The 27,279-nt window shown below is 39.6% G+C and overlaps 1 protein-coding gene across 1 annotated transcript in view; it reads left to right on the forward strand.

Annotated features, from left to right (window-relative positions):
• The window catches only part of LOC139695267 (uncharacterized), a 41,455-nt gene extending 17,122 nt beyond the window's left edge, over positions 1-24,333 (forward strand). The window contains exons 6-10 of the mRNA XM_071593961.1: positions 1,176-1,359; positions 2,823-3,089; positions 11,652-12,219; positions 19,789-20,051; positions 23,845-24,333. Of these exons, the coding sequence (XP_071450062.1) occupies positions 1,176-1,359; positions 2,823-3,089; positions 11,652-12,219; positions 19,789-20,051; positions 23,845-24,333 (1,771 nt within the window). The remainder of the gene's footprint in view (positions 1-1,175; positions 1,360-2,822; positions 3,090-11,651; positions 12,220-19,788; positions 20,052-23,844) is intronic.
• Positions 24,334-27,279: the final 2,946 nt, after the last annotated feature.

A 27,279-nucleotide genomic window follows, 5' to 3' on the forward strand; every position in this document is an offset into this window, starting at 1 on the left:
TCCATGTGTATTGAACTGTATGTGAACACTTACAGTTTTGAATGTACTAAGTACTGCCTTAAACCAAACCTGGGCGTGGTTCAGGGTTGTAATGACTTCCTGGACGTAGAAACACATCCAAAATTTTTGAGTGCAAGAGGACACTTAGTGGCAAAAGCACTTGGCTGGACAGTGAGGGATCAAGGTTCATATCCCGATCATGGCAAAAGATTTGTACACTTTGAAATGGTTGCATTACATTTTTGGTATTATTTTATAGTCAACATTGAGAGATTATATTTGTTTAGTCTGACTGTTACAGCTTTTCTAACTGACCAAATGTGGTCCTCTGATTTATTGAGGATTAATTTTTATGATAAGTCAATACTGATTAATTTTTAGTCCATCTGAGAAAGGACATGTTATTGTATTGTAATTAATACACTAAGTGCTGGATTCTCTGATTCAAGCAATCCCTCCCATGGCTTGATTGTCACAAGTTCAGGTATGGGCCGGTAGCAAGGATGGCTTCTGGAGGCATTCTGAGGGAAAAGGGGAAAGGTGATGGTTGAGGATCACTGTCAGAGTAAAAGAAACACAAATCATGTGGGAAAAGTCATAATCTGAGTGATTCTTGTAAAATAATGTGAAATAAATTTAACTTGTCCATGCCAATTGAAAGTAACTAGTGATTACAAATTATAATAATTAATACCAAAAAACTGAGGGATCAATCAATCAATTTATGTCAGCCAAGGATTTGTTGTACAAATATAGGACATGTCAAAGAAAAATTTACAGCTGCAAATTACCTGTATAGTTCCAAATATTCATCAACAGAGTAGATTTGATATTATTGTGCTATTGAAGGTGTAACATAATTTTGCAGAAAATGCAATTGTGGACACATTGTTGTGTAAATTATTTAAAGTAATGAAAATATTTTATTTCTGTTGTTTTTTTATTTTAAAACGGTATTAGTGTAGTAATTTAGAGAGTTTCCTTTATTTTGGTGCTTAAGAATGGAGTGAATATATGTTACATGGGTGTGTGTTGTTCACTGATTTGTGTGGCACACGCACACACATGTGTATGTATGCTTTCTGACATCAAGCATAAAATAATACTTATCCAACTTGGCAGCAGTAGGGAGCACTTAATTTATTATATGTCGTAATCCTCTTTGCACTTCCTAGGTACTGCCTCAAAGTGCACGTGAAGATCCATGATGCAAGACCTCGGCCTCATATGTGTCAAGAGTGTGGGAAGACGTTCCTCTGCCTGCAGCACCTTCAGCAGCATGCAAGAACGCATTCAGACAACAAAGACTTTGTTTGTGAAACCTGCGGAAAGGCATTTGCCACAGCACGAAACTTAGAGGTGAGGTCCAGAGCTCTGTTCATTTCAAACTCTCATTACATGTTCATGCAACTTTAATATCTATGCAATTGTTCCCTATATCACAGGTGATAATGGACACTGCTGTTATATTTCTTTGTAGCTATGGCTATAGTGGTACCGGCTATTCTTTTATCTCTCCTTGCACAACCATAGAATATCTTTGGGTATCAGAGTGGACAAATTTTTGTCTTGCTCCTGCTTTACATTCTTAAATTATCCTGTCCTCAACATAGTTCCATCCAATTCCAAATCCCTATTTTAACTGATTTGGTTCTGTTCTTTGTCATCTTCTGTGCTGCTGCTGGTAACATTTTCAATTTGCATGGATTTTTTTCGATGGAGACTACCAAGGCCTGGTCTCTCCCAATTCCATGCACCACACACATAGGGCCTTGCCCTATAGTTGTCAGGATTAATTTCTCTGCTTGTTCCCACCATGTAAGGGTTAGGTGGAAAAAGGGAATATAGGTCTCAACCTCGCCCAATTAAGTCGATAAATAAATGAAATAAATAAATAAATAATTTCAGGAGTAAAATAATTGAGGTAGTTTCCCTTTGCCTTGGGACACATGTACTAACATGTTAGTCAACTCTTTGCAGAATGTTAATTTTATCTTCTAATGACAATGCTTATCTCAAATTTTATTTTGCGATTTTAAAAAATGTTTCCTCAGATTTGTTGTGAAACAGAAGGTGAATTTACTAAAAATGCAAATTGAACAGCAAAACCAAATGTAGTATGAGCAATAACAAAGGAGATAGATTGCTGTAAAGAATAAGCAGAGGAATTTGAAGCATTTTTAATGTTTTTGGCTTCATGACAAAAAGTAGTTGCTATAGTTGACCAAAAAACATCTAATGAAATATGTGTATGTTAACTGCTAAATTTTGCTCTCATATATTAGTCTACCTAATTGTTACATTAAAAAAATTCTTTTTGCGACCATTAGCTTTTGGCATACATGATTTTTGTGACATAATAAGTTTGTAAAGTACTACCAGCAAACAAAAAGAGTATTTTTGGAAATCAAATAAACCAGCATTCATATTTCTTGTTCAAGGTTATGTATTAATTGTGTGACCACAATTCTATGATTGTGAACAATGTGCCAACAATATTTGGTGAATAGGCATCATCCCTGGGAATACCCTTCAAGTCATTAGATTCACTCAAGGAATGTGCTAATTTGAGGGGTTAAGTAAAATATACATGAAGTAAAGTGGTTTTGTAAATAATTTCCATGAATAACTAATAAAATGTGAAACATATCAGATTGGCTGGGATGAGAGCCCATGATGAGTCAAGGAGCAATCCTGGGATGTATCTTGGTGTTTAGAGTCGTGCATGCCGATCAACGTATGCCTCTTCTCTTGACCAGAAAGATGGGCGAGGGTGTGAGCGGGAAGCAGCTTGATACCAGCCTTGTTCTCTTTGCTCACAGGTACACATGGTGGTGCACTCTGGGGCCAAACCATACACATGTAGCGTGTGCCAAAAAGGATTTGCTCGCCGCGCAGAGTTGGTCGACCATGAACGCACACACACGGGGGAGAAACCATTCCAGTGCGAGACGTGTGGTGCAACATTCAGTCAGCGCAGCAACCTCATTTCACACCGGCGTGCCACACACCTTGATGACAGACGCTTTGTTTGTGATGAGTGTGGACGGGGCTTTAAGCGTCGGAGACTTCTCGACTACCACCGTAAGGTAAAAGTCTCTTGCTCTATCTCCCTCTACCCTCTCTCTTTCTTCCTCCTATCTCTATCCCTCTCTCTATTTTTCTCTCTCCCTTTCCCTCTTCCTCCCTCTCTCTCCATTTTCATCCTCCCCTATTTCCCTCTCCTTCTAACTCTCCCTTTCCAATCTTTCTCTTTCTCTTCTCACCATCTTTTTCCTTCCCTCCCTCCCTATCCCTTTTCTCTCCCCTCCCTCTACTCTATCCCCCTCCCTCCCTCTTCCCTTATCCCATCTTCTCTCTCTTCTCCCACAATCCTTCTCTCCATCCCTCTTCTTCTTTCCATCACTCTTTTTCTCTCTCCCTCTTTACATGAAAATCTGAGCCAGTATCTTACCTTTTCTTGTGAGATAATTATCATTAATGCCCCCTCCTTTTTGCAGATTCTTCATTCATAAATGCAATTTTTCTCTCATTAGCTCGGCACCAGATGGCTCATTTAATTACATCTCAAGTTTCTTGGAAAATATGGTGTGCAAAAAAATTTTTTAATATGTGTATTTTTATCATATTTATAGCTAATGTAGACCGGAGGTAACTTTGCATCAGGTATTTAATGACAAATATGACACACCAACATTTACTGTAGAATGAGAAATTTATAAATATGTACTTATCAGGTAAGTAAAATGAAAATTTTTAAATTAAATTTTTCATTATGTTATATTTTAATCCCAACCTTCTCCAGGGTGTGATGTATAAGTTCTCGCCCCTAGCCAATACCATTGGTGTGGTATCAAACTAGTGTAGCTGCTGGGATCTACTGGTAAAAATTATTAATTTCAATATGATGTGACATTATAAATGCATGCATGATAAAGTCATTAGAATATATGATGAATCATTATTATAGTTTCTCAGTCGATATCCTTTTGTCAGCCATGTTAAATATGTAAAGTGACACTGATGCTATCTTATTTGTGGTAGAAATTTGCTAATAAGTAATTATAAAATTTCACTCATTAGTAATGAGGTCTTGAGATGGTGATTTTTTTGGATAATACATTCCGCTGCAATTTATTTTCTGAATATTGTGCTCCTATCCTCCATTTATTTTTTCTGTGGTTATTTTTGAATGGAATGGTAGGTAATGAAATGATATTTTGTAGTTTGTAATCAACCTAAAACAATGGAATAAAAAGTGATTATTATTTCATATTGTAAAGTATATAGTTAAATACTTCATTTTTTATCGAGGCATTTTTCTTATTAACTGCAACTATAATAATAATAATATTTAATATTGACAAAAAAGAAAATTACATATATGTAATTGAAAAATCTATACATAAAGTTAAAAACTGAAAAATATCCATGTTTTAAGTGCCACAACATTATTATACAATAGATTGGAATACATAATATTATATACGTATATATAACTAATAATCAGAGAAAGTATGATACTTCTCAAAAACTCTGGCAAATGTAAAGGTACCTGGCAGTGCTTACACTGCCAGGTTGTCTCACTTCTGACATTATTCTTGATCGAACGGGTATGTCACCATGTGCAGGTTGTCCACAAACATTGTAATTTGGCAGAGTGACCTTTGCCAATAATGCCTCTGCAACATCCAAATAAAAACTTTATAATTTTCTTCTTTTTTTGTTTACTTTCAAGTATGATGAGTAAGAATTAAACAGTGCAATATCAAACATATAAAAGAACATTTTTTGATATCCTTTCATGAACTTTCTTATCAACGGGAAGCATGCCAGCTGCTGGTTTGTTTGTCCACACCTCCCATTCCTATATTATAATCAATCACACAACCTGGTTTTGAAACACTTCCTTCGCTACCATCTCTCCTTCTTCTCTTCTTTCCCGTGTCCGTCATGCTAGTATTTGAATGCTTTGTGCTGAACATGTAAATGTCTTTTTTGTCATGCCACCTCAAAGCCAGCAATGTATGACTGGAGAGGGTATAAACTTCACCTTTTTTCAATGCCATCAAAGAAAGCTTCTTTGGCATATTCTTTCTGTTTATTCGCCCAGTTCCCACGACATTGGTGTCAATTTTCAATAAATTTAAGCATAATTTTGAGGATGATTACCAATTATCAAGGTACAAGTTGTAACCCTTCTTCCCTGAATGCACTGGCACTAGTAGGTGCTTCATCTCCACTGCTTGATAGATGCCAGGTGCATTTTTGAACTTTAAGCATGACTTTGCAATCATCACTCTCTGTTTCACTGCAGGTTTCATTCTCCGCTTCAGTTGGCTTTTCGTCATCTAATTCTTCATCATCCAATCGTTCATTGTCATTCAGTTCAATACTCTCATCATCACTTTCACGTACACAATTTATCATTCTTGTATGCATTGAAGGGTAGTTTTCACCTCACTATACATGTAACAAACGTGGACAAAAACCGAAATGACCACCTGTTACACACTCTGTCTAACCACATGAATGATTGCATTCAAACTAAGCTTATCGTGAAGGAACTTTGTAGCCACTATGAGAGAAGCTGAGAAGATGACTCATCATGTAATAGGATCACCCTTTTCGGGAAGGCAAACTCAGCAACACTAATAGATATAAAAGAGAGTGGGTAAGAACCTTGATAATTTTAGGTGGACTTACAATACGAAAATGAAGGAAAATAATATTGCAGAAGGATGGCTAAACTAACAGTTTGTCAAATATTCCAAATTGTAACTTCGTTTCACAAATAATGTTACCAATAGTATACTGATGAAAAATAATAGCATATATCCTTCAAATTCGTAATATGTATGGAAGAGAACTTAATTTATTTCATGGCGATCGGGGCAGTTATTCCTGAGCAAGTGCGATTTCAAATCTGCTGCCCAAAAGTAGGGTTTTAAAAAGTTGACGAACGAACCCTCTTCCCATAAGAATATTGAGAACAGAGCTATCCCTACTCATATAAAATCATTTTATTACTTCCGATGCATCATATTTCATGAAATATGAGTTCTTTAAGTACATTATGGATATTTTAACATTGTTAAACTTTCAAAATATTTATATTGTTCCCCTAAATTGTGCTAAAATTATGAAAATCTGATGGCAATATACACTCATCATTGTGCAATTTGCATCGGAAGTTCATGACGATCTAGACTCATAATTTCAGTGCAAGGAGTTAAGATTATAATATGCTTATAATGGATTATATTTTATGACCTGTGATAACATAACCATATCTCGGGAAATGAAAATATTTCATAATTATGGCCCAAAATGAAATTAGAAAGGACAGATTGTTTCCCAAGCAAAGGAAATCTGTGTTTTTTTTCGTAAATTATTACAAGTTCTGAAGAGCCCTTCTGCTCTAGGTAGTAGATCATATTTGTCCATGCACATGTGATCATGCTCTTGTGTAACTTTTATGTTAAGGGAATCTCAATGGTGCAGTGGTTTATGTACTGTCTTCCCACACACAAAGGACCCGGGTTGGAATCCCGGAGGCAGCAGATATTTTTCAGTGGTATCCTAATCCCTACTTGAGATGCTTTGATGAGGGCACTTTGAGTGAGTACGGCATCCATCGGATTGTACGTTAAGCTACGGGCCCCTTGGAACATTTCATTAAGAATAGGCAAATACCAATGCTGGGTTTCATCCACCCTTCCTCCTTTCACATCCATCCCTGATGGCATAAATGACTTCAGCTGTAAGTCGCCTCCCCTAACTCTATACATGTATATGTATGTATATACTATATATATAGCTTTTGTGGGTCGCGGTAGTCCAGTGGGTAGAGCGTTGGACTGCTGACCGGAGGGTCCCGGGTTCGATTCCCGGACCAGGCACTCTGGGCACCTGCAGCTCCACCCAAGCTTAAGTGATTTTTCGGGTACCAGGTCTTCCTGGGAAACCATAACCGGCACAGGGAAAGGAACTGGCCCCCCTACCCTGATGTGTGAATTTCACACGCCATATAGGGCTTAGTACTGGGTGATCTCTACCATCACCTACTAAACCGACCTTCGGGTTGATTACTGTGTTTATGGTTTTTATATATATATATATATATGGTTTATGTATATGTATATGTACTACTAACATATAGTACAACTAATATATATATATATATATATATATATATATATATATATATATATATATATATATATATATATATACATATACATATACATATATATATACATATACATATATATATATACATATACATATACATATACATATATATATATATATATATATATATATACATATACATATATATATATATATATATATATATATATATATATATAACGATTGTCCGGAAAAACTCATACGAGCGGCACAATAATGGGCTGACACAACATAACACAAATAGAAAAGAATAGACACATATAAAAGAACACTTACACGATAAATTGTTCGAGCTTTCGGCCCTCTCAGGGGCCTTCTTCAAGAGAGACTGAAAATATGCTATGGATCAGGAGAGGGGAAAGAGTTATGGGCGTGGAGGGGAGGTGTGGAGGGAATGCTGGGACGGTCGAGGAAGTGGTACGTGTCTTTGGTGAAGGAGGGCAAGGAGAGTACAAGTGGTTGTAGGTGGTGGTCAAGGAATGCGGAGATTCTTTCGGTGGGAGAATTGTAACTGGAAACTATAGGACGACAGGGGATGTTGGGTTTGTGTATTTTTGGGAGGAGATAAAACTGGGGTGTTCTGGGGTTTGGGGGTGAAAGTAGGGATATGTCTTGGGAGGTGAGGCCTTCTTCTGGGCCGGAGTGGAGGAGAAAAGACCGAATTTCGGTTTGGAAAGTTTGTGTTCGGTTTTTGGTTAGAGTGGTATAGGTGGATGTATCGTTCAGGTGAGCGAGGGCTTTGGAAATATAATCATTGGTGTTTAGAATTACAACAAAGGAGCCTTTATCGGCGGAGGTAACAACGATGTTAGGATTGGACTGTAGGGTTTTTAGGGCATGACGTTCGTTCATGGAGAGGTTAATTTTCGGTCTGAGATGTTTTCTGAAGGATTGATTGGAAACTTTTTCGATGAGAAGACGTATAAAGATTTCGACAGGATGGTTACTGGGAAGAGGTTTTGGCTCATGAGTTGAAGCCGGGCGGAATTTGTCAAGTGCGGGATTGGTTTTTAGGTTACTGAAAGGTTTACTTTGTGATTTCCAGAAGGCGCGCCATCGAAGGTTTCGGCAGAAATTGAGGGTATCAGTGAGTATGTTTATGTGGTTTATTTTTGGTGTAGGGGAGAAGGATAGGCCTTTGCTAAGAACGGATATTTCATTGTCTGAAAGGCTGGTGTTTGAAAGGTTTACAATGTCATGGGCATTGTCGGAGGGAGGGGGGGTGTTGGGATTGTTCGGTGGTGGCTGGCGTTTTGGAAAAACCGGAGGGCCTTTGGGAGGAGGGGGAAGGTTGTAAATGCTGCGGAGGTCAGGCTTATATTGAAAGAGTGGGGGTGGTTGAGGAGGAGGTGGCGGGAAAGGGTGAGAGTGTGGAATTTTGAGACCAACTCGGAAGTAGGAAATATACAAGTTGGACAGCTTTTTAAGGAGAGTTTGACGTTTTTGTTGGAGGGAACGTAGGGCAGACGAAATTATGGCATTGAGTTGTGGAATTAGGTGAGCAGAAGCTAAAGAGATTATTTTAAAGAGGGAAAAAAGGTTTGATTTGTGTTGTTCACGAATGCATTGGTATTGCATAAGGATAAGGTGGGTGTATTCTAAAGATTTTTGGTAAGAAAATGCATTAAGTATGGGGTGGATATCGGGAAGAGTAGCAGATAGTGGTAGGGAAATGACTAGACCGTTGGGAACGATTCCTAAGGACAGGCAGGAGGTGAGAAACTCGGTGTGGCTTGTGTATTTGGCGAGCTTATAGGCGTGACGGCGAAAATTTCGGATCCAAGACGGAATGGGATGAGGGTGGTCCATGTTTAGGCGATTGAGAAGGTTGTGGAAAATAAATAGGAAACGAAGGAAGACAGTGGTGAGGGAAAGGATAGCACATTCAAAATAGAGCAGAATCCGCGGCGCAAAACCTGGTGCTGGATCCCACGACGAACACAGAAGAGACAGGAACAGTAGCTAGGTAGCTTAATATCACGATTGTCCGGAAAAACTCATACGAGCGGCACAATAATAAGTAAACCTTTCAGTAACCTAAAAACCAATCCCGCACTTGACAAATTCCGCCCGGCTTCAACTCATGAGCCAAAACCTCTTCCCAGTAACCATCCTGTCGAAATCTTTATACGTCTTCTCATCGAAAAAGTTTCCAATCAATCCTTCAGAAAACATCTCAGACTGAAAATTAACCTCTCCATGAACGAACGTCATGCCCTAAAAACCCTACAGTCCAATCCTAACATCGTTGTTACCTCCGCTGATAAAGGCTCCTCTGTTGTAATTCTAAACACCAATGATTATATTTCCAAAGCCCTCGCTCACCTGAACGATACATCCACCTATACCACTCTAACCAAAAACCCAACACAAACTTTCCAAACCGAAATTCGGTCTTTTCTCCTCCACTCCGGACCAGAAGAAGGCCTCACCTCCCAAGACATATCCCTACTTTCACCCCCAAACCCCAGAACACCCCAGTTTTATCTCCTCCCAAAAATACACAAACCCAACATCCCCTGTCGTCCTATAGTTTCCAGTTACAATTCTCCCACCGAAAGAATCTCCGCATTCCTTGACCACCACCTACAACCACTTGTACTCTCCTTGCCCTCCTTCACCAAAGACACGTACCACTTCCTCGACCGTCTAAATTCCGTCTCTATTCCCTCCACACCCAACCTACTTATGGCCACCATCGACGTTACCTCACTTTACACTTCTATTCCCCATGCAGAAGGTTTATCCTCCCTCCGACATTATCTTTCTCTGCGCCCCCTACCCCAGCGCCCCTCAACGGAATTTCTCCTCAATCTTGCCACTTTCGTCCTAACAAAAAATGCATTCACTTTCCAAAATTGTTTTTACCTACAGACAAAAGGCACAGCGATGGGAACGAGGATGGCACCATCATACGCCAATCTCTTCATGGGCCATCTCGAAGAGACCTTCCTGTCACAGCAACCCCTTCAACCTCTTTTCTGGGTCCGCTACATAGACGATATTTTTATTCTCTGGACACATGGCTCTGACTCTCTCAACAACTTCTTATCCGCCTTAAATTCATCTTTCACGGTTAAATTCACCTCTTCCATTTCAGACTCCACCATCACCTTTCTTGACACAGACATCTCACTTCAAAACAACAAATTCACTACTTCAGTACACATCAAAGCCACTAACCATCAGCAATACCTACACCACACAAGCTGTCATCCTCAACACACGAAACGCTCGATTCCTAACTCTCTCTCTATCCGCGGACACCGAATTTGCAACACCACAGCCACTCTCAACAAATACCTTGCCAATCTACACCTTGCACTCCTCAAACGCGGTTACCCAGAAAAGTTGCTACGAAATAAAATCCACCGTTCCACCCGACCACACACACCACACAATAACAAGCCCACATCTGACGCAGGACTCAACCTTTGCACCACCTATTACCCCGGATCACACAGACTGAAAACAATCCTTAAAGAACTGTTTCCAATTTTACATGACAATGACGCGACCTCATCCTTACTACCCCAATGCCCATCTATCGCATACAGACGACCCGCCAATCTCAAAAACCTTCTGAGATCCACCAACCCTTTGGCGCCCCCCCGTGACAAATTTCCCAATATTTCCCCAACTTGCAACCGCCCCCGATGTAAAACCTGTCCTCTTATTATGCCTACTCCCCTCTCCCTACATCCCCTCATAGCCCCCCCACCTCGTTCCCACGCTAATTGCCTCTCAAAAAATATTATTTATCTTTTATCATGCAAACATTGCACTTCCTTCTACATAGGTGAATGCATTACCCCCTTATCCATCCGAATGAATAATCACCGGTACTCCTGTAATTCTGCCTCACTCTCTTCTCTTCCTATCCCTTCACACGCTAATTCCCACAACCTTTCATTCGACCAGTGTTTTTCCCTCAGCATCCTAGAATCCCTACCTGATTCAGCTACCAACATAGAGGTGAGAACTCATGAATCCGCCTACATACTATCCTTCCGTTCCTTCAAAATTCCCACCCTTAACCGCCATATTTAATTTCCCTCCCAGCATTCCCTCCACACCTCCCCTCCACGCCCATAACTCTTTCCCCTCTCCTGATCCATAGCATATTTTCAGTCTCTCTTGAAGAAGGCCCCTGAGAGGGCCGAAAGCTCGAACAATTTACCGTGTAAGTGTTCTTTTATATGTGTCTATTCTTTTCTATTTGTGTTATGTTGTGTCAGCCCATTATATATATATATATATATATATATATACATATATATATATGTATATACATATATATGTGTGTGTATATATATATATATATATATATATATATATATATATATATATATATATATTAGTTGTACTATATGTTAGTAGTATATAATATATGTATGTGTGTGCCTTACCTCATGTGGTCTCCTGAAATAAGCATGTACCTCATCTGTTCTCTTCAGGCAGCGCATACTGGAGAGCGTCCATACACGTGTGGGACTTGTGGTGCATCCTTCGTGTACCCTGAGCACTACAAGAAACACATCCGGGTGCACACAGGCGAGCGGCCTTACCCCTGTGAAGTGTGTGGGAAGCGATTTGGCTCTCGTGACAACCGAAATGCCCACCGCTTTGTGCACAGCGACAAGAAGCCATATGAGTGTGTTGTTTGTGGCATGGGATTCATGCGCAAGCCCCTGCTCTACACACACATGCAGTCACAGGGGCACCTCCAGGACGCCATTGTCATTAACCAGCCACGCATCACAAGTGTGTACGAGGAGCGTGGGCAAACAACACCAGAGCAGCATGTATCGCCAGAGCCAGGTCAGCACCAGTCAACTGGGGGTGCCATGGGAGGAGGGACTCTCAACGGTACAGCACTGTACGTGACAGAGCGTCAACAAGTGCTACCATCTGGTGGCTCAGCACTCAATGGCAGTGGCGCATCATGCCCAGGTGCTGTGGTGTTGGAGGGTGTGGAGGTGGTTGATGCAGAGGGCAGTGGGGATGAACAGCGAGAGACGCGTGGTAAGTGATGAAAACTTGAAAGTGCTCTCTTGCAAAAAGGCCCTTGGAAACAACTGTGCACCCTTTGAGGATAATATTTGTCACTTAGAAGTGTAGGAATAATATGGAAGGTGTTGGGAGTGTAGGGGGGATGAAAATATGTAAAGATAAGGGTAATTAATGTCTAATATTAATATCTGGGTGATTCCAGGAATCCAGTAGCCTGCTCTATTATTTTGAGTTTTAGTGGAAGGACAGACAGTGGTAGGGGTGCTAAACTGGATGCATTATAACATTTACTTAAGGTAGTTTTGTGTTTGATCTGTGAATGGTAGTTTTGTTTTGAGGTCGGGAGCATTTCAATCAGGGAAGAATTCTTGCATGAGGCCCAGTGGTTATTAATTCTAATATTGAGGGGTGTGGTACACTGTCCAATATAAAAGGCAGGGCATAGTTGGCACTTCAAGGTGAACTATATTGCTCTAAGTACATGAGGCATAGAGAATTGGTTGGAGAGAGTTAAAAAGCAGGTGGGAGATGGATAGGGTTTGGGTTTTGCAAGTAGGGCATGTTTTGTATCTGAGTTTATTGCAGGGCATGAGAGTGGCTTGATTGTGCGGGTATTTAAGGAGTGGATTGGTTGATTTGAGGAGATCTGATAAGTTGGCATGGTATTTGAAAGTAACGGAGAGGAACTTCCATTTCTGACCTCAATGCTTTGTCCTCTGTCTCCTTCAATTCTACCATTTCCTCCTCCCAAATAACCTTCCTAGATGTAAACGTATCATTAATAGACAATAGGAACAGTTAATGGGAAAAGGAAAGGGAAACCATGGATCACAGATGAGATGATTACAAAGATAGATGAGAGAAGAATATGGAAGAATGTAATAATAATAATAATAATCTTTATTTGCCCAGAAGACACTGACACAGTGTAATAGATACATCAGATAAGTGTATAGGACACGTCATATGTACATATAGATGTTAAACAATGATGAAATTCAGAAAAGCATGACACAATAATAAATTTTTTGCATAAAATATATTCCATATTCAGTATGGTTATTTTTTCTCCATGAATTCCATTACAGAATAAAACTGTTCTTTCCTTAAAAATGATATTAATTTCTTTTTGAACAGGACTGGATCCTTTACGTACTTAAAATCGTAAGGGAGCCTGTTCAGTGCAAGGAGGCCCATTGATTTAGGCCCCAGGGATGTATTTAAAGTCCTGCAATAAGTTTGATGCAGGTCTCTGCAGGCTCTGGTTTGGTGGCAATGAACGTTGTCATTTGTCATATAATTGGATATATTACTTTTAGCGAAAATGCATACGACATAAATGTAAATACATGGAACAGTCAGAATATTTAACCTTTTGAAGAAGGAAAGACAAGGTGCATTGTAGGGAGCATTGCATATTAATCGTATTAAACATTTTTGAGCTTTAAAAATTGAATCAGAATGAGGGGAAGAACCCCAGAACAGAATACTATAGATAATTAAAGAATAAAATTCTCCGTAATAAATTGAAAGTAAGATATCAAGGCTTACAGATTTCCTAATACTTCTAATAAGAAAGCAAATGGAATTTAACCTGCTACGAAGATTGCATATGTGTTCATCCCATGATAAATTTTTATTTATAACAACTCCCAAAAACTTGGATCTAGAAATTTGAGGTACACACGTTCCCCCTAGGTCAATGGCCAATGAAGCAGGGGCTTTATTTTTATTAGAGAAGTATATGAGTCCAGACTTGTCAGGGTTGAGTTTCAGAGAATTTTGTGAACACCATTCACAAAGAAGTTCGGAAACTCTAGCTGCTGTCAAGGTCAAGTTGTTTAACGATGGTGCTGATACAATTACGTTAGTGTCATCTGCATATAAAATTGGCTCGGCTCCTGGAACTGACTGCAGAACTTTTGGTAAGTCATTAATGTAAAGTAAAAATAGGATAGGGCCCAAGACTGAGCCTTGGGGTACACCTAATGTAACTTCTTTACTAGGAGAAGTAAAATTAGTACCGTTCTTTGACAAAATAACCTGTTGGTGCCTTGCGCTGAGGTAAGATTTGATCCAGTTATAAGGGATACCTCTGATGCCATAGTGTCCTAATTTGGACAAGAGTAACTGATGATTAACTAGGTCAAAAGCCTTGGAAAAATCGAAGAATAGTCCCAAGGTTTCAATTCTATTATCAAGATTTGAAAGTATTAGGTTTACAAGGTGATAGGTAGCTGTAGATGTAGATCTGCATTTCCTAAAACCATTCTGTGAGCCAGACAAGAGATTAAAAGATTCAAGAAATGATGTAAGTCGATTATGGAAGACCTTTTCAAATAGTTTCCCTATCTGGTTTAATAAAGATATTGGACGGTAAGAATTCATATCCTGCTCACTACCTTTCCCTTTATAAAGTGGTACAACTTTGGCAATTTTAATGGCATCAGGAAAAACACCAAGTTGTAGGGATTTATTAATTAGGAAGAGTATCTGTTCCTTGATAGAATTAATTGATTTTTTTATCACAATCCCTGGGATACCATCTGTACCAGGACTACTTTTGTTAGGGAATTTTTTAATGATGTTCATCAGTTCCAGTTCAGTACAAGGAAGCAGGTACAATGAATTAGACAGGCTTGGGATTAGAGGATAATTAACAGGAATTGGAGTATTTGTAGTAGTCTGGTGGGACAAGTAGAAGTCATTTAAGTTGGATGCCATTTGAGAGTAATCAGAAATAACATTACCGGTGGAGTCCTGTAATTTGAAATCATGATGATTATTGATAGAACACTTAGCTTCCTTTATAATCTTCCAAATTTCTTTAGATTTGTTATCGGCATTGAGAATTCTACAGTTGTTAAATGTTTTTTTAGCCAGTTGTAACTTTTGACGGTACGTTTTTTTCAGTGTTCTATACTCCAAGCAGTCTATCGAGTTATATTTATTTTTATAAGAGATAGCTAACTCCTTCATTTTTTTCGAGAGGCATCGTATTTCATCGGTGACCCAATGGTTTCTAGTATTTAAGGACAAGTTTCTAGTTTTGTGGGAGACCAATGGAAAACAAATGTCAAAGTAATATTGATATGAAGAATAAAAATACTCAAATGAGTCATTGTAGGATCTGAGTTGGTATAAATCAGACCAATCATGGGACTTCAACATATAATTGAAGATAATAAAGTTTTGCTCTGTAAACTGCCTTTTATAAATTTTTTTGCAGTGACTAGGAGAAGAAATTAAAATCTTGCATAGAAGAGGATAGTGATCTGATATGTGGGATTTGATTACTTCAGTATTTACTTTTCCCAAATCAATGTTTGTTAAGATATTGTCTATAATAGTAGAGGAAAGGCCGTTTACCCTAGTGGGTTCGGTATTAGTAACACAAATGTTGAAAGAGGTAAGGATATCTAAGAATTCCTGTTTGGCTTTGGAATTACTTGCGAAATCACAATTAAAGTCCCCAGTTATAATTAAATTAGGTTTTGGTATAGCATCATGAATTAGCTCTAATAGTTTGGCAAGTTTGTTAAGAAAAACACTAAAATCACTCGAGGGAGAACGATAGATAGATAATAAATGATATGCGACATTATTTATTTATTTATTTATTTATTTATTTATTCAGTATAAGTCCGAAAACAGCGCATTCTGGCCTTTACATCGAACTATTAACAACGATAACAATGATCACATTTACAAACACCCAAGCCCTAGGTGGAGGAAAACTCACCCAGGCGGGAATCGAACCCGCGACCCTTGGAATGGCAGACGATGACGTTACCCCGCCGCCACCGGGCTTTAATTTACACTGAGACCCACGACACAGGACTCGAAGGACAACTCTTCATTGAGAAAATCCTGTGAGAAACAGGTTGGGAAAAGGCGCACACACTGTGAAACTAGAACCAATACACCTTCATTTCTATGCTTTGAACGGCAAAATACATCGGCAATGGAATATCCAGGTAGATTTAAAAATTTCAAATCACTTAATTTCAACCAGTGTTCATTAATACAAAGGACATGAGGTTTATATTCACTCATCAGGACCTCAAGATCCAGCAACTTGTTACTAAGACATTGAATGTTAATGTGCAGGACCTTGAGGTACTTCGCTACCCTGTCGATGTTGTCGGGCGTGTCTTCCAAAAAGAATAATTTCCGACGTGCACATATTTGGGCCAAAATGAAGGCTTTATGAGGGTTTCCCGTAGCTCACTATTCACTGAAATGCGGAAGGAGGCATGGTTGCCGCGGGTCACTTCGAGCTTGACAACTTCCATGACCGATGAAGTATCCAGATCAGGAATTTCCTCTCGAACATATTCCTGAATAGCTTCCACAGTTGTGCTGGAGTTGAGATTCCATACATGAAGATGCGATCGTCGTGGAATACCTGCGAGGGAGCACATCTTCTCCGACGATCCTATCGCCAGAGGAGTATGGCGCCTTCGTTTATTGGTCGCAGGGATGAATCCATCATCAGATGCATTAAGAGGATGACGAGGTTTAAGAGTCATAACAGATTCAGGTTCAGAGGAGTCACACAATTCGACATTGCGGGCACTTTGGGCAGATTTGCTCAAAGTGGCAGCAGTGAATGTATCACATTTCTCGGAAACGGTACATATTTGCTCTGGGGCTCCTTCTTTAGAGATCGCAGTCTTAGATTGACGCGTGACTGGTTTCTCGTACTTGAGAGTAAGAATTTTTGGTTGAACTGGTTCCTCAGCTGCTTTCACAACATTTGCGAACAAAGGGTTTTCCTTCTGTTTGACCTGAGTCAATTCACGGACACTTTTAAGGTTGTTTACGTCGTGCTTGATAGCTTCTAGGTCGGCCGCCATCTTAGCGATCGAGAACTTGTTAGTACGGCATGAAAAACATCTCCAGAAAATATCCCGGCAGCTTGCTAGCGCTTTACATGCTATCTCGTCTAAGCCGGAGCATTTATAATGAAAAAGAAGTGGACAGAGTTCACAAGTAATAAACTTTTCGCCTAGATTCAAGGAATTATTACAGCCACTACAGGCTCATACGATATTACTGGCCGCCATGATACATCCCTTCAAGCACAGAGTTAGGCAAAAGGAAGTACAAAGAGTTAAACAATAAATTGAAAGAATAACAAATAAAGTATAAGTAGCATGGAAGAAGACGCAGTGCGAGGATATGGAAAGTTTGCAGAGGAAAGTTGAAATAAGTACACCATACAAGAAGGTTAAAACACTATCGGGAAATAAGAAAGGAAGATCTGTACTAAAAGTTAGAGATAAGTCAGTTAAGATAATTGTTGACACACAAAATATCCGAGCGAGATGGAAGGGATATATAGAAGAAGTGTATGGTAAAGAACTTAGGCCAACAAGGTTAAACATAGAAAGAGAACATGACATAAAGTTAGATAGCTTAGGTCCAGGCATATTCGACTAAGAGATAGAAAGGGCATTAAGGGAAATGAAATCAAATAAAACTGTGGGGGTAGACAAAATTCCTGTGGAACTACGACGAGGGTTGCTTTTTATATTTTGAATACTCAGTATTTTTAGACTGCTCAGGTACGAGTGGGGAATGGATAGTCCAGATGGGCTGTGTTAGAAAGAGGTGTGAGGCAGGGTTGTCCATTATCAACAGTGCTATTCAACGTATTTGTGGAGGAAATTATGACGAGGCATGGGAAGAACTGGAGCTAGGAATGAAAGTCAGCGGGGTATTCATAAAATCAGGTTTGCTGATGACCAAGCTCTAGTTTGTCAGTCAGCCAAGGGGTTGAAAGCATTGCTGAGTGAATTGGAAACTCAGTGGGATAGATTTGGGATAAGAATCAATATTAATAAAACAAAGGTTATGCGATTTTATATAAAGAAAAAGACTAAGATAAACATTAAAATAGGACGGCAAAAACTGGAGCAGGTGGAACAATTTAGCAGTCGCTGCTTAGCAGGGACTGCTACAGTCGTGTAGCAGCAAAGTTGGTGCCAAAAGAACTCAATTTCATGCAAAAAAGAGACCGTGTTGACGTCGCAAAAGACATGATTTGCGAGGCTGAATCCGATCCCACATTCATCAAAAGGATCATTACTGGAGACGAGACGTGGGTTTATGAGTACGACACGCAATCCAGACATCAGGCAAGTGAATGGCGTTCACCAAATGAGCCGAGACCAAAAAAACCACGTCGTTTTCAGTCAAAAAAGAAGGCAATGCTGACGGTTTTCATGGATTACAACGGTGTAGTGCATCATGAATTTTTGCCAGAAGGCCAGACAGTAAACAAAGAGTATTATTTGGGCGTTATGAGACGTTTGCGTGAAGCAATTCGCCGAAAGAGACCAGAAATGTGGGCAGAAAACTCGTGGATTTTGCACCATGATAACGCACCGTCGCACAGTGCTATCATTATTCGTAATTTTTTGACGAAAAATGCAACAAATACCATCCAACAGCCACCGAATTCACCTGATTTGGCTCCCTGTGACTTCTTTCTGTTCAATCGAGTTAAAAAACCATTACGGGGAACGCGTTTTAGCAGCCGAGAGGAAGTAATGGAAAAATCGCAGGAAGCACTGATGGACATACCGAAAACCGAATATAAAAAATGTTTCGAGGATTGGATCAAGCGCTGGCATAAGTGTGTTGCAGTCGATGGGGATTACTTTGAAGGGGACAATATAGATTTAGATGAATAAACTTGTATTTTTAATTTTATGAATAAATTCCGGGAAATTTTTGATTGAAATTTTGAATTTCCAACTGTTGCGGCATCTCCCGCAGTTTCTTTGGAATTTGTCAAAGGGAAAAACACCATACGTGTTTAAAGTTGGCTTTAACCTCGTGGACAGTGGCGCCTCGCGCACGACTACGAATACATGTGACATTGTATGTACGGTATTTCGTCATAACATCTAGTTCCTTTAAAAGCCCCAAAATTTCAGTTTAAGAGGACGCCTCGGTAGCTTAAGTGGCTAAAGCACTCGACCGGATATTGAGGGATCTGGGTTCGAGTCCCAGTCAAGGCGAATGATTTTTACGCTCTGAAATTGTTGCATGAATATACAGTATTTGCATCCTCTAATGTCCGCATGGATTTGTTTTTGTATATCGTATTAACTGTCAAGTAAATGAAGAGGAAGCATCATTGTTAACTTCAATAACAATAGGAAATTGATGCCCGATAATCAGAATCATCTGACTCCCACTCTTCATTTTCATTTGTTTAAACAATAGCATGCTCAATTTCTGTACCCATGCTGGGGCCATGGTTGTTATTCTTGGTTATATATTTGCTTCAAAAAAGAAAAATTTTCAGTTGTATAACAGGCATAATAAATTCCTTGCATATTTTTATGAGAAAGGGAATAGGGGTTAATAAAGGCATCCAAGTTTGACACACGTATATTTCAGTGCAACACAGTTTGAATGCACCTAATTGCATGATGCTCATATTGGGTGTGAGCATGCTCTACTTATGTTTAAGAGCGCTCTTATCTGAAGCAAATGCATATGAGTATATCCCCCTATGCTTATTCTTTCCCCCTTTTTTACCTCTCTGCACATCTCCTTCTGAAGTGGTGAAGCGCGTGGCGTGGGAGATGAGTGAGAGGAGGGCTGGGGGCCACAAGGGAGGGAGTGCCAGTTCCACGACCACAATGACAATCCCCTTGGACGAGGGTGCTGATGACCAAGGTGACATCACCAAGGAAATGGATGACGATGGGCGCCATGTGTACACCATCTCAGCCAAGGAGCACATTATCCTGCGGCAGGCAGCAGACAGTGCAGCGCAACGGCTGCGAGACCACCAAGGAGGGGTCCATGCCACTGGAGATGAGGTGAATACCATCGCCCACATGGCTTGCTGTAATTGCCATCCCCCTTTCTCCCACCCTGCCCATAGCTATTGCCTCCCTCTCTCCCGGTCTGGGTAAAGATAGGAGAGGTTATTTTCCCCTTAAATGCCATGTGCCTCATCAAAATACTGCTTCAAAGTAAACTCGGTAATCTATTAAGTTTGGGGCAGAATAATTTCTGCATGCTCAGTATTTAATGAGCTATATCAATATTTAGTAAGTATTAGAGAACATGAACTACAACAGGTGGAACAATGTGCCTCTCTAGGAAGTGTTTTCAATTAAGGTGGTCTTATTAGTATAAGTATAAGGTGGTCTTATTAGTATTAGAAGAAGATCTATGCTAGGCAAGAAAGATTTTACAAGAAGGGAGTTGATGAAAGGGACATTGAGTAAGGTTGTTAAGAAAAGACTGGTTAAGTTCCTTTGAGGAGCATAGTTTCATGCAGTTGCAAAACTTACTCATTGAGGCATGATGATAGGCATAGACTGGTGCCTATCATCATGCCTCAATGTCAAAAAAACCCTCCCATAGAGGGTTTTTAAATGTGGTGAGGAATAGGAAAAGTAAAACGGATGGGAAGGAAAACCATCAAAGAGTGACTAGGCATGTTGGAGAAGTGAGAGATTCTGGAAGGATATACAAAGGAGACTGGAAAGGTGGATGTTCTGGTCTGTTCAAAAAGTATTGCGAATTTTCGTGGGTTACCTATATTTGATTTTTGATTTTATTGCCATGTTATGTTGGTACTTATGTCTCTCACTTATGCTGAATAGTTCGGCCAATCTGATGTTCAGTTAATTCCTGACAGCTGTTTTGCTTGGACGTGTTTTGGCTTGTCTTCGATTTTTGCCTGTTCCAAAAAATGGATCAAAGAATCTGTATCAAATTTTGGGTAAAAAAAGAAATTGAGCTCGTGGACGCATTCCAAATGTTGACTGTGGCATGTGCAGAAGTTACTTTGGACCAAAGCAACGTTTATCGGTGGTACAAAATATTGTCAGAGGGCCGAGAAGATGTGAACAACGAAGAGTGTGCCAGACACCCGAGCATGTCGACGATAGACGAAAACATTGATGAAGTGAAGAAAACAGTATTGGCCAATTGTCAAATCACCGTCAAAGAAGTTGCTGAGGCCTTAAACATATCAATTGGCTTGTACCATTGGATATTTACCAATGATTTGAGCATGACACGGGTCGCCGCAAAAAATGTTAAATTTCGATCGAAAACAGCAATGCCTTAACATTGCTAATGAGGTGTTGGACTCTGTCCGCGATGACCCAAATTTGCTCCAGAGGGCCATAACTGGTGACGAATCATGGGTTTATGGTTATAATGTGGAAAGTAAAGCTCAATCATCCCAATGGAAGCTGCAGAACGAGCCAAGACCGAAAAAACCACGCCAAGTTTTGTCTAATGTAAAAATTTGCGTTCAGTTTTCTTCGATTGCAGGGGCGTGGTGCATCATGAGTGCTTGCCACAGGGTAGAACGGTAAATAAGGAATATTACTTGCAAGATATGTGCAAACGCCTAGATTTGTGGAAGAACAAAAATTGGCGTTTGCATTATGACAACGCCCCTGCTCACACATCGTTACTTGTGGGCAAATATTTGGCCAAAAACAGCACACTAATGATGCCGCAGCCACCATATTCTCCAGATCAGGCCCTCAGTGACTTTTTCTTGATCCCAAAACTAAAGAGGCCCATGAAAGGATGACACTACGCTATAATTGACGAGATAAAGACTGTATCAAAGGAGAAGCTGAACAAGATCACAAAAAATGATTTTTTGAAGTGCTTTGAGGATTGGAAAAATGTTGGCGCAAGTGTATAATATCTAATAGGGATTACTTTGAAGGGGACAAAATAGATATTCATGAATAAATTAATAAATGTTGAAAAAACACTAAAGTCGCGATACTTTTTGAACAGACCGTGTATAATGGAATATTACCTTATATTCTCAAACATATCCAAATTTGACTCAAATATTCCTTATGCAGTGGAACCTCATTCAACGAGCATATTTTGTTCCATGATATTTCTGGTAAAGTGGAACCCTGATTTGTGGAGCAACTTTTGTATACAAATTAATGTAAAGTATGGTAATGCACTCAATGCAAAAAAAAATTATGTAAAAGGTTTATTCAAAGAAAATTATGTACATATTGTTTAGGATTGTGGGTCAAGTTCATCTTTTCTTCTGGTGAGGAATGAAGCAAACTGAATGCAAACTCAATTTGTAAAAGGAATTAAAAAAATTCTTTCTTATTAATGATAATATCTGATTCCTTTTAACTTGAAAGCTGCCTAAAGATGTTACTTTTTGCCAATGCTTCAACATTTAGTAAAAGTGCGACTCAGAAAACTACCATTAAATACATTTCTGTAGTGAATCGCTACTTTCTCGCTAGGAGCAATGCCTCGAACACATGGTATGATGCAGCAGTTTCCCATGACCTTTTTATCACATTTAGCATGCACTTTTGGACGTAACACTTCTTAAAGATTGGTGGAGTTTCTGAATGGTAAACAAGAGGTGGTTTGATCTCATCACAATTAAAAACCTGTTGCGGCAGGTCACCTCTAGCTTCCTGAAGTCACCAATGAAGTTCTCTGCTGTCTTTTAGTTGGAGCTTGCTGCTTTTGATGATCCTGACATCTTATTAATGAAAGTGGCAAAAATTTTCTTTCCCCTTCTCACAATTTTATTCTCAATGATGGTATCACATTGAAATAACTTTCCGTTTATCCATATGAGGAGCAACCTGTCAACATTATGAAGAATAGGTTACCAATGGGTAGATATTGTTGTCACTCTCTTTGAAGCATCTATCTCCTTAGTCTTGTCTGTGTTACTGAAGAAAATGCAAATCATTGATGAAGCCTGATTTTTGATGTCCCTGCCAGGTCAGTCGCGCTCACACCTTGTTCCTGATTTTTGGTGATTTTACTTTTCATTTCTACTGTTACTTTTATTCTCCTACTCCTTTCTTCTTATGAATTTTTCTTCAGGGTTATTTTTAAAAATATGCACAAAATATTATTAAACTTTGTTAAAAAAATCATTAATAATGTCTAAACATACGTTTCTGGAGAGTGAGCCACAGCAAAAAGATTAATATGTATTCCTGCCATCTTTTAATTGTCACTCCCACAAGCCTAACATGCCCCTATATTGACCTCGCTCAATCTTTCACTTGAGTTTCTCAAACTTCTTTGCCCTCAGCCTTGTGTTAGTATTATGAACCCTCATCCCCAGTGTAGTGTTCCTAATCTGTCGCTTCTTGTTGTTCTGCCATCTGCATGGCTCAGCTAGCTCTTTTTCTGAGGAGGACTGCAGAGGTCTTGCCTCATCTGTTGACTGGCACAACAGCCAACTGTAGGGCCAGGTCCCGTAAATGTCAGATAACTCATTATTGTATTAGGTTCCATCATCATTTCCAGGGATAATTGTTTGAATTGGTTTCCTGTTGCCTTCCTTAATTCTGTTTACAAAATGATTTTAGAGCTCAAAATGTGAGCAGGCGGTCTGAGGTCAGATGCATCTCTGAGTAACTGTCGCTGTATATCGCAAAGATGGTGGTTCTCCTTGGTGCACTGAAACCACCACAAATCTAATTGCACCCCTAATTCATGGGTGTGGTTATGTTTCCTACCTCCCCTCCCTTTTCCTCTCCAAGTAACCCACCGTGCTTCCCAGTTCTGGTTCCAGCCTGTGTTCCACCTTTACTCATGCATCTCTTTCTCTGGCTGTTACCATGGCAGGTGGATGGGGATGAGGAGGAAGAGGGAGAGGAGGGCGAGGTGGAGCACCTGATAATTGAGGGCCCTGTGCACTTCACGGAGGAGGGTAACGACCTGGCTGCAGCAACAGCCCTCAGTGGCGCTGGTGTCGTCACCATGGCAGAACGCTACCATCAGGCACATCATCAAGCAAGCATTGTGGTTGGCGAGGGCAGTGAAAGGGGGACAAGGGTGGTGACACTCTGCCCCCCTTCTGGTAGTCCTTCTGTGCACCATCCACCAACGACACTTGTGCACCAGTCATCGTCGGCACACCATGCCCCTGGTACGGCAACACTTGTGGCCCATCACCCCCACCCGACTTCAGGGACTGTCACGTTGCACCAGGAACTGTCCCCGACAGTGGTTGTGCGCCAGAATGTGGATGCACCTGTTCACCTAGTGCAGATTCGGATCCCATCGGAGGAGACAGGTCGTGCAGCATGGCTGAACCTGGTCAATCAGCAGTGAGGCATCAGTGGGGTGGGTGGGTGGGAGGAGGGGTCGTGAGTGTGGATTGGGGGAAGTCTTTCGGGTGTGTACACGTATGTGTCTCCCTCTCTTTCAGTCTACCAGGAAACTGTTGGAAGTGGAACAAGCAATTTTTCAGATTTTGCAACATAAATATTCATCAAAAACGGGTCAATATTCTGGTTATTCCTTGCCATATCATTTGGCTTCTTAAAATAAATCCATCCTGTTCCACTCCCACAGACTTGAAAAAATCAACACTCTGAGAGAGGAGAAGTATGCCGTATAAACAAATATTGGTGAAACTTGAAGCTGAGTTGAATTAGGTTGGACCATGATATTTGAGGATTTGTAGCCAAAGTTGTCACAATGCAAATGTTGCCAAGTCACAAAGGTAATTGTTCCCATCTTTCCAATGAGTATCCTTCAAGTTCATCTTACAGTTCTCAGACAAACAATCATGTATGAAGCAGGAAAGGAAAATTAAAAATCTGATTTTCTGAATTTGTTCCGAGTAATCTCACAGTAAACAGGTTATAATTTACCAAGTATTTGGTAATTACAGTATGAACGTAAATTTCCTACAGAATCACTCCATCTGATCTCATATTTGCATTGAATGTTTAAAAAATAGATGCTTCTAACATCTTTGTGGGTGTACCTCTTTGCGAACCATTTTATAGAAATTAAAGTGGATTTTAATAGAAAAAAGCCTTTCTAGTGGCATTTTCCTTTATGTTCACTGGGTGTAGCTTTTACGTTTCATTGATTTTTAAAGTGAAATTACATTCCCAACCACTCATTGAACTTTGACTTAATAGTTTTCTTTATTTCATGAGGATGTAGATGTACATATTGTGATCAGAGGCCAAGTGAAATGAGTTTAATCAACAACTTCTGTCTGGGTGTTCAGTGCTGTTGTCCCCTTTTAGAGCTCATCCAGTTCATGCTGCCATTTGATTTCTCTTCAGTGATAATTTGTATTTGGCCATGCAAATTCTACGTCAAACTAATCTCCATTTCCATCAATTTTCTTAATTTTATTATGAAAACTTGCAAAATCTTACATAGTCATTTTCCAACACATCATGAGAAAGTCATGGCCATGTGGGGAAGGCTATCAGGCTTGATTGATAACTCTGTATGGTCCTGTTTTGATGCTGGTTTCTTGGATCTTGAACCCCAGCAACCAGTACCAAATGCATGAAACAAATCTATTAATTAAGGTTACAAAAGGTTTGCTACTGATTATTTGCAAAGGGTACATTTGGCCTTTGGAGACTTAGCATGATGAATCAAACTTTACATATCATAAGCAATAGAGTGGAGACATAAATTGGAATAGATAGGTAATATCTTTAACATTTTGTTTGTGAAAAAGATGATGCAAATATATTTCTTACTATCCTAACGGCTTCCATCGGCAGATATCTCAAGGATGAGGATAATCTAATGAATAAATACCAGTAATTTTTGTTTCCTTCATTGAATAGGCAGGTAATTTAAAATTTCTTAAGATTGCGATTGCCTAGCAAGTAGGTGATATGGCAGATTATACTTGCATCTAATTGGTAAGGTCTATGAGTTTTCTATAAAATCACTCTTATTGGTTGAGGAAAAGACTTTCTAGCCGGGGGCATAACATCAGCCTCCTCTTTTCCCACATTACTCAATAGAGCTGTAGTAAGTAACCTGAAGTTTAGGATGGATGTGAGAGTAGAGAGAAACCACTAATTTCTTATATCAACAAACAGCTCTTGATCATTATTCACCAGAATTAATTTCCATAAAATCCTTAGCTCTGAAGAGTTCACTTAACAATTCATATCTCTTTAGGCAAGCTAATCCAACTAGATTTCCATTGTGTTTTTTTTTAACCTGGCAGAGATCAAACTTTGAAGTTTCAAACTTTAAAGTTTGAAGCAACACCCTTAGGTGAAGCAAAGGACATTTCCTGTGTTCCTATGATTCTCCTCATTTGGTATACCATCAGTGGAGTAGAGATATGCGGACTCCATGTGTGGCTGCGGGGAGATTAATAGAGATGCAAAAGTTCAAATAAACTTAAGTCAGTCAACCTAAATAAGTGTCTGCTAGATTCTGTTTTTGCTTGATTTCAGTGATTTTCTTTCCTTTTACTGGTGTGAAATAATGCCTTGCGGTATGAACCTCTTGGCCATTGAAGGTGCTCTATTTATGTTGTTTCATGTGTGCTGATCATGCAGGGATGAACTGATCCATATCATGAGTTTGCAGATTCCAAGAGTTGCACCTGCGTTGCCTTTTTAACTGCTTCGAATGTTGAGGAAGTGTTATCCGCAACTGTACATAATAAGCCATTTGAGCCAAGTTTTGAGCAGGGTATTTTATAATGGTGTTACATGATGTTCACCCCATGGGCCCATTTCTCTTTTGTCCATTGTAACACTTCAACAATGTGCCCCACCTCTTCCCCTTCTCTATCATCTCCTATCCTTTGTGCCTCAATTTGCTGGTGATTATGTATCTTTGTGACCATTGAAGACTCCTCCTCCTGTTATCAAATCAGTGTGGGAAGCCATCCTAGCTGATTAAACAACAACCCTATTCCAAAACTGTGCCGTCTCAAATAATCCACCAATTGTGCTGGTCTCAGCCCTCCTCCACCTCTCATTCCCAGCATAAAAGGAGCATTAATGCACCAAGTCTCATCCTTTGATTCAGAGACAAAAGAGGGCAGAAATTAAACTATACGAGCTGACTGAATGCATCGGGTGCAATCCCGTCCTATCAAGAATGTGAATTACCAATATAGTATGAAATATTAATTTAGTTGTACATTCCTTTCAACATTTTTGTGATGACACTGCGATAAAAAATGTGAATGATTTAATCTGTAACTTGAAAGTATAAGCTTACATTTTTTCTGTACTCTCATGTTTTATATGGTAAGTTCTAGATGCACAC

Source organism: Hetaerina americana, unplaced genomic scaffold (assembly GCF_022747635.1).
Source record: "Hetaerina americana unplaced genomic scaffold, ioHetAmer1.1.p SCAF_6, whole genome shotgun sequence".
In the NCBI taxonomy this organism is placed as follows: domain Eukaryota; kingdom Metazoa; phylum Arthropoda; class Insecta; order Odonata; family Calopterygidae; genus Hetaerina; species Hetaerina americana.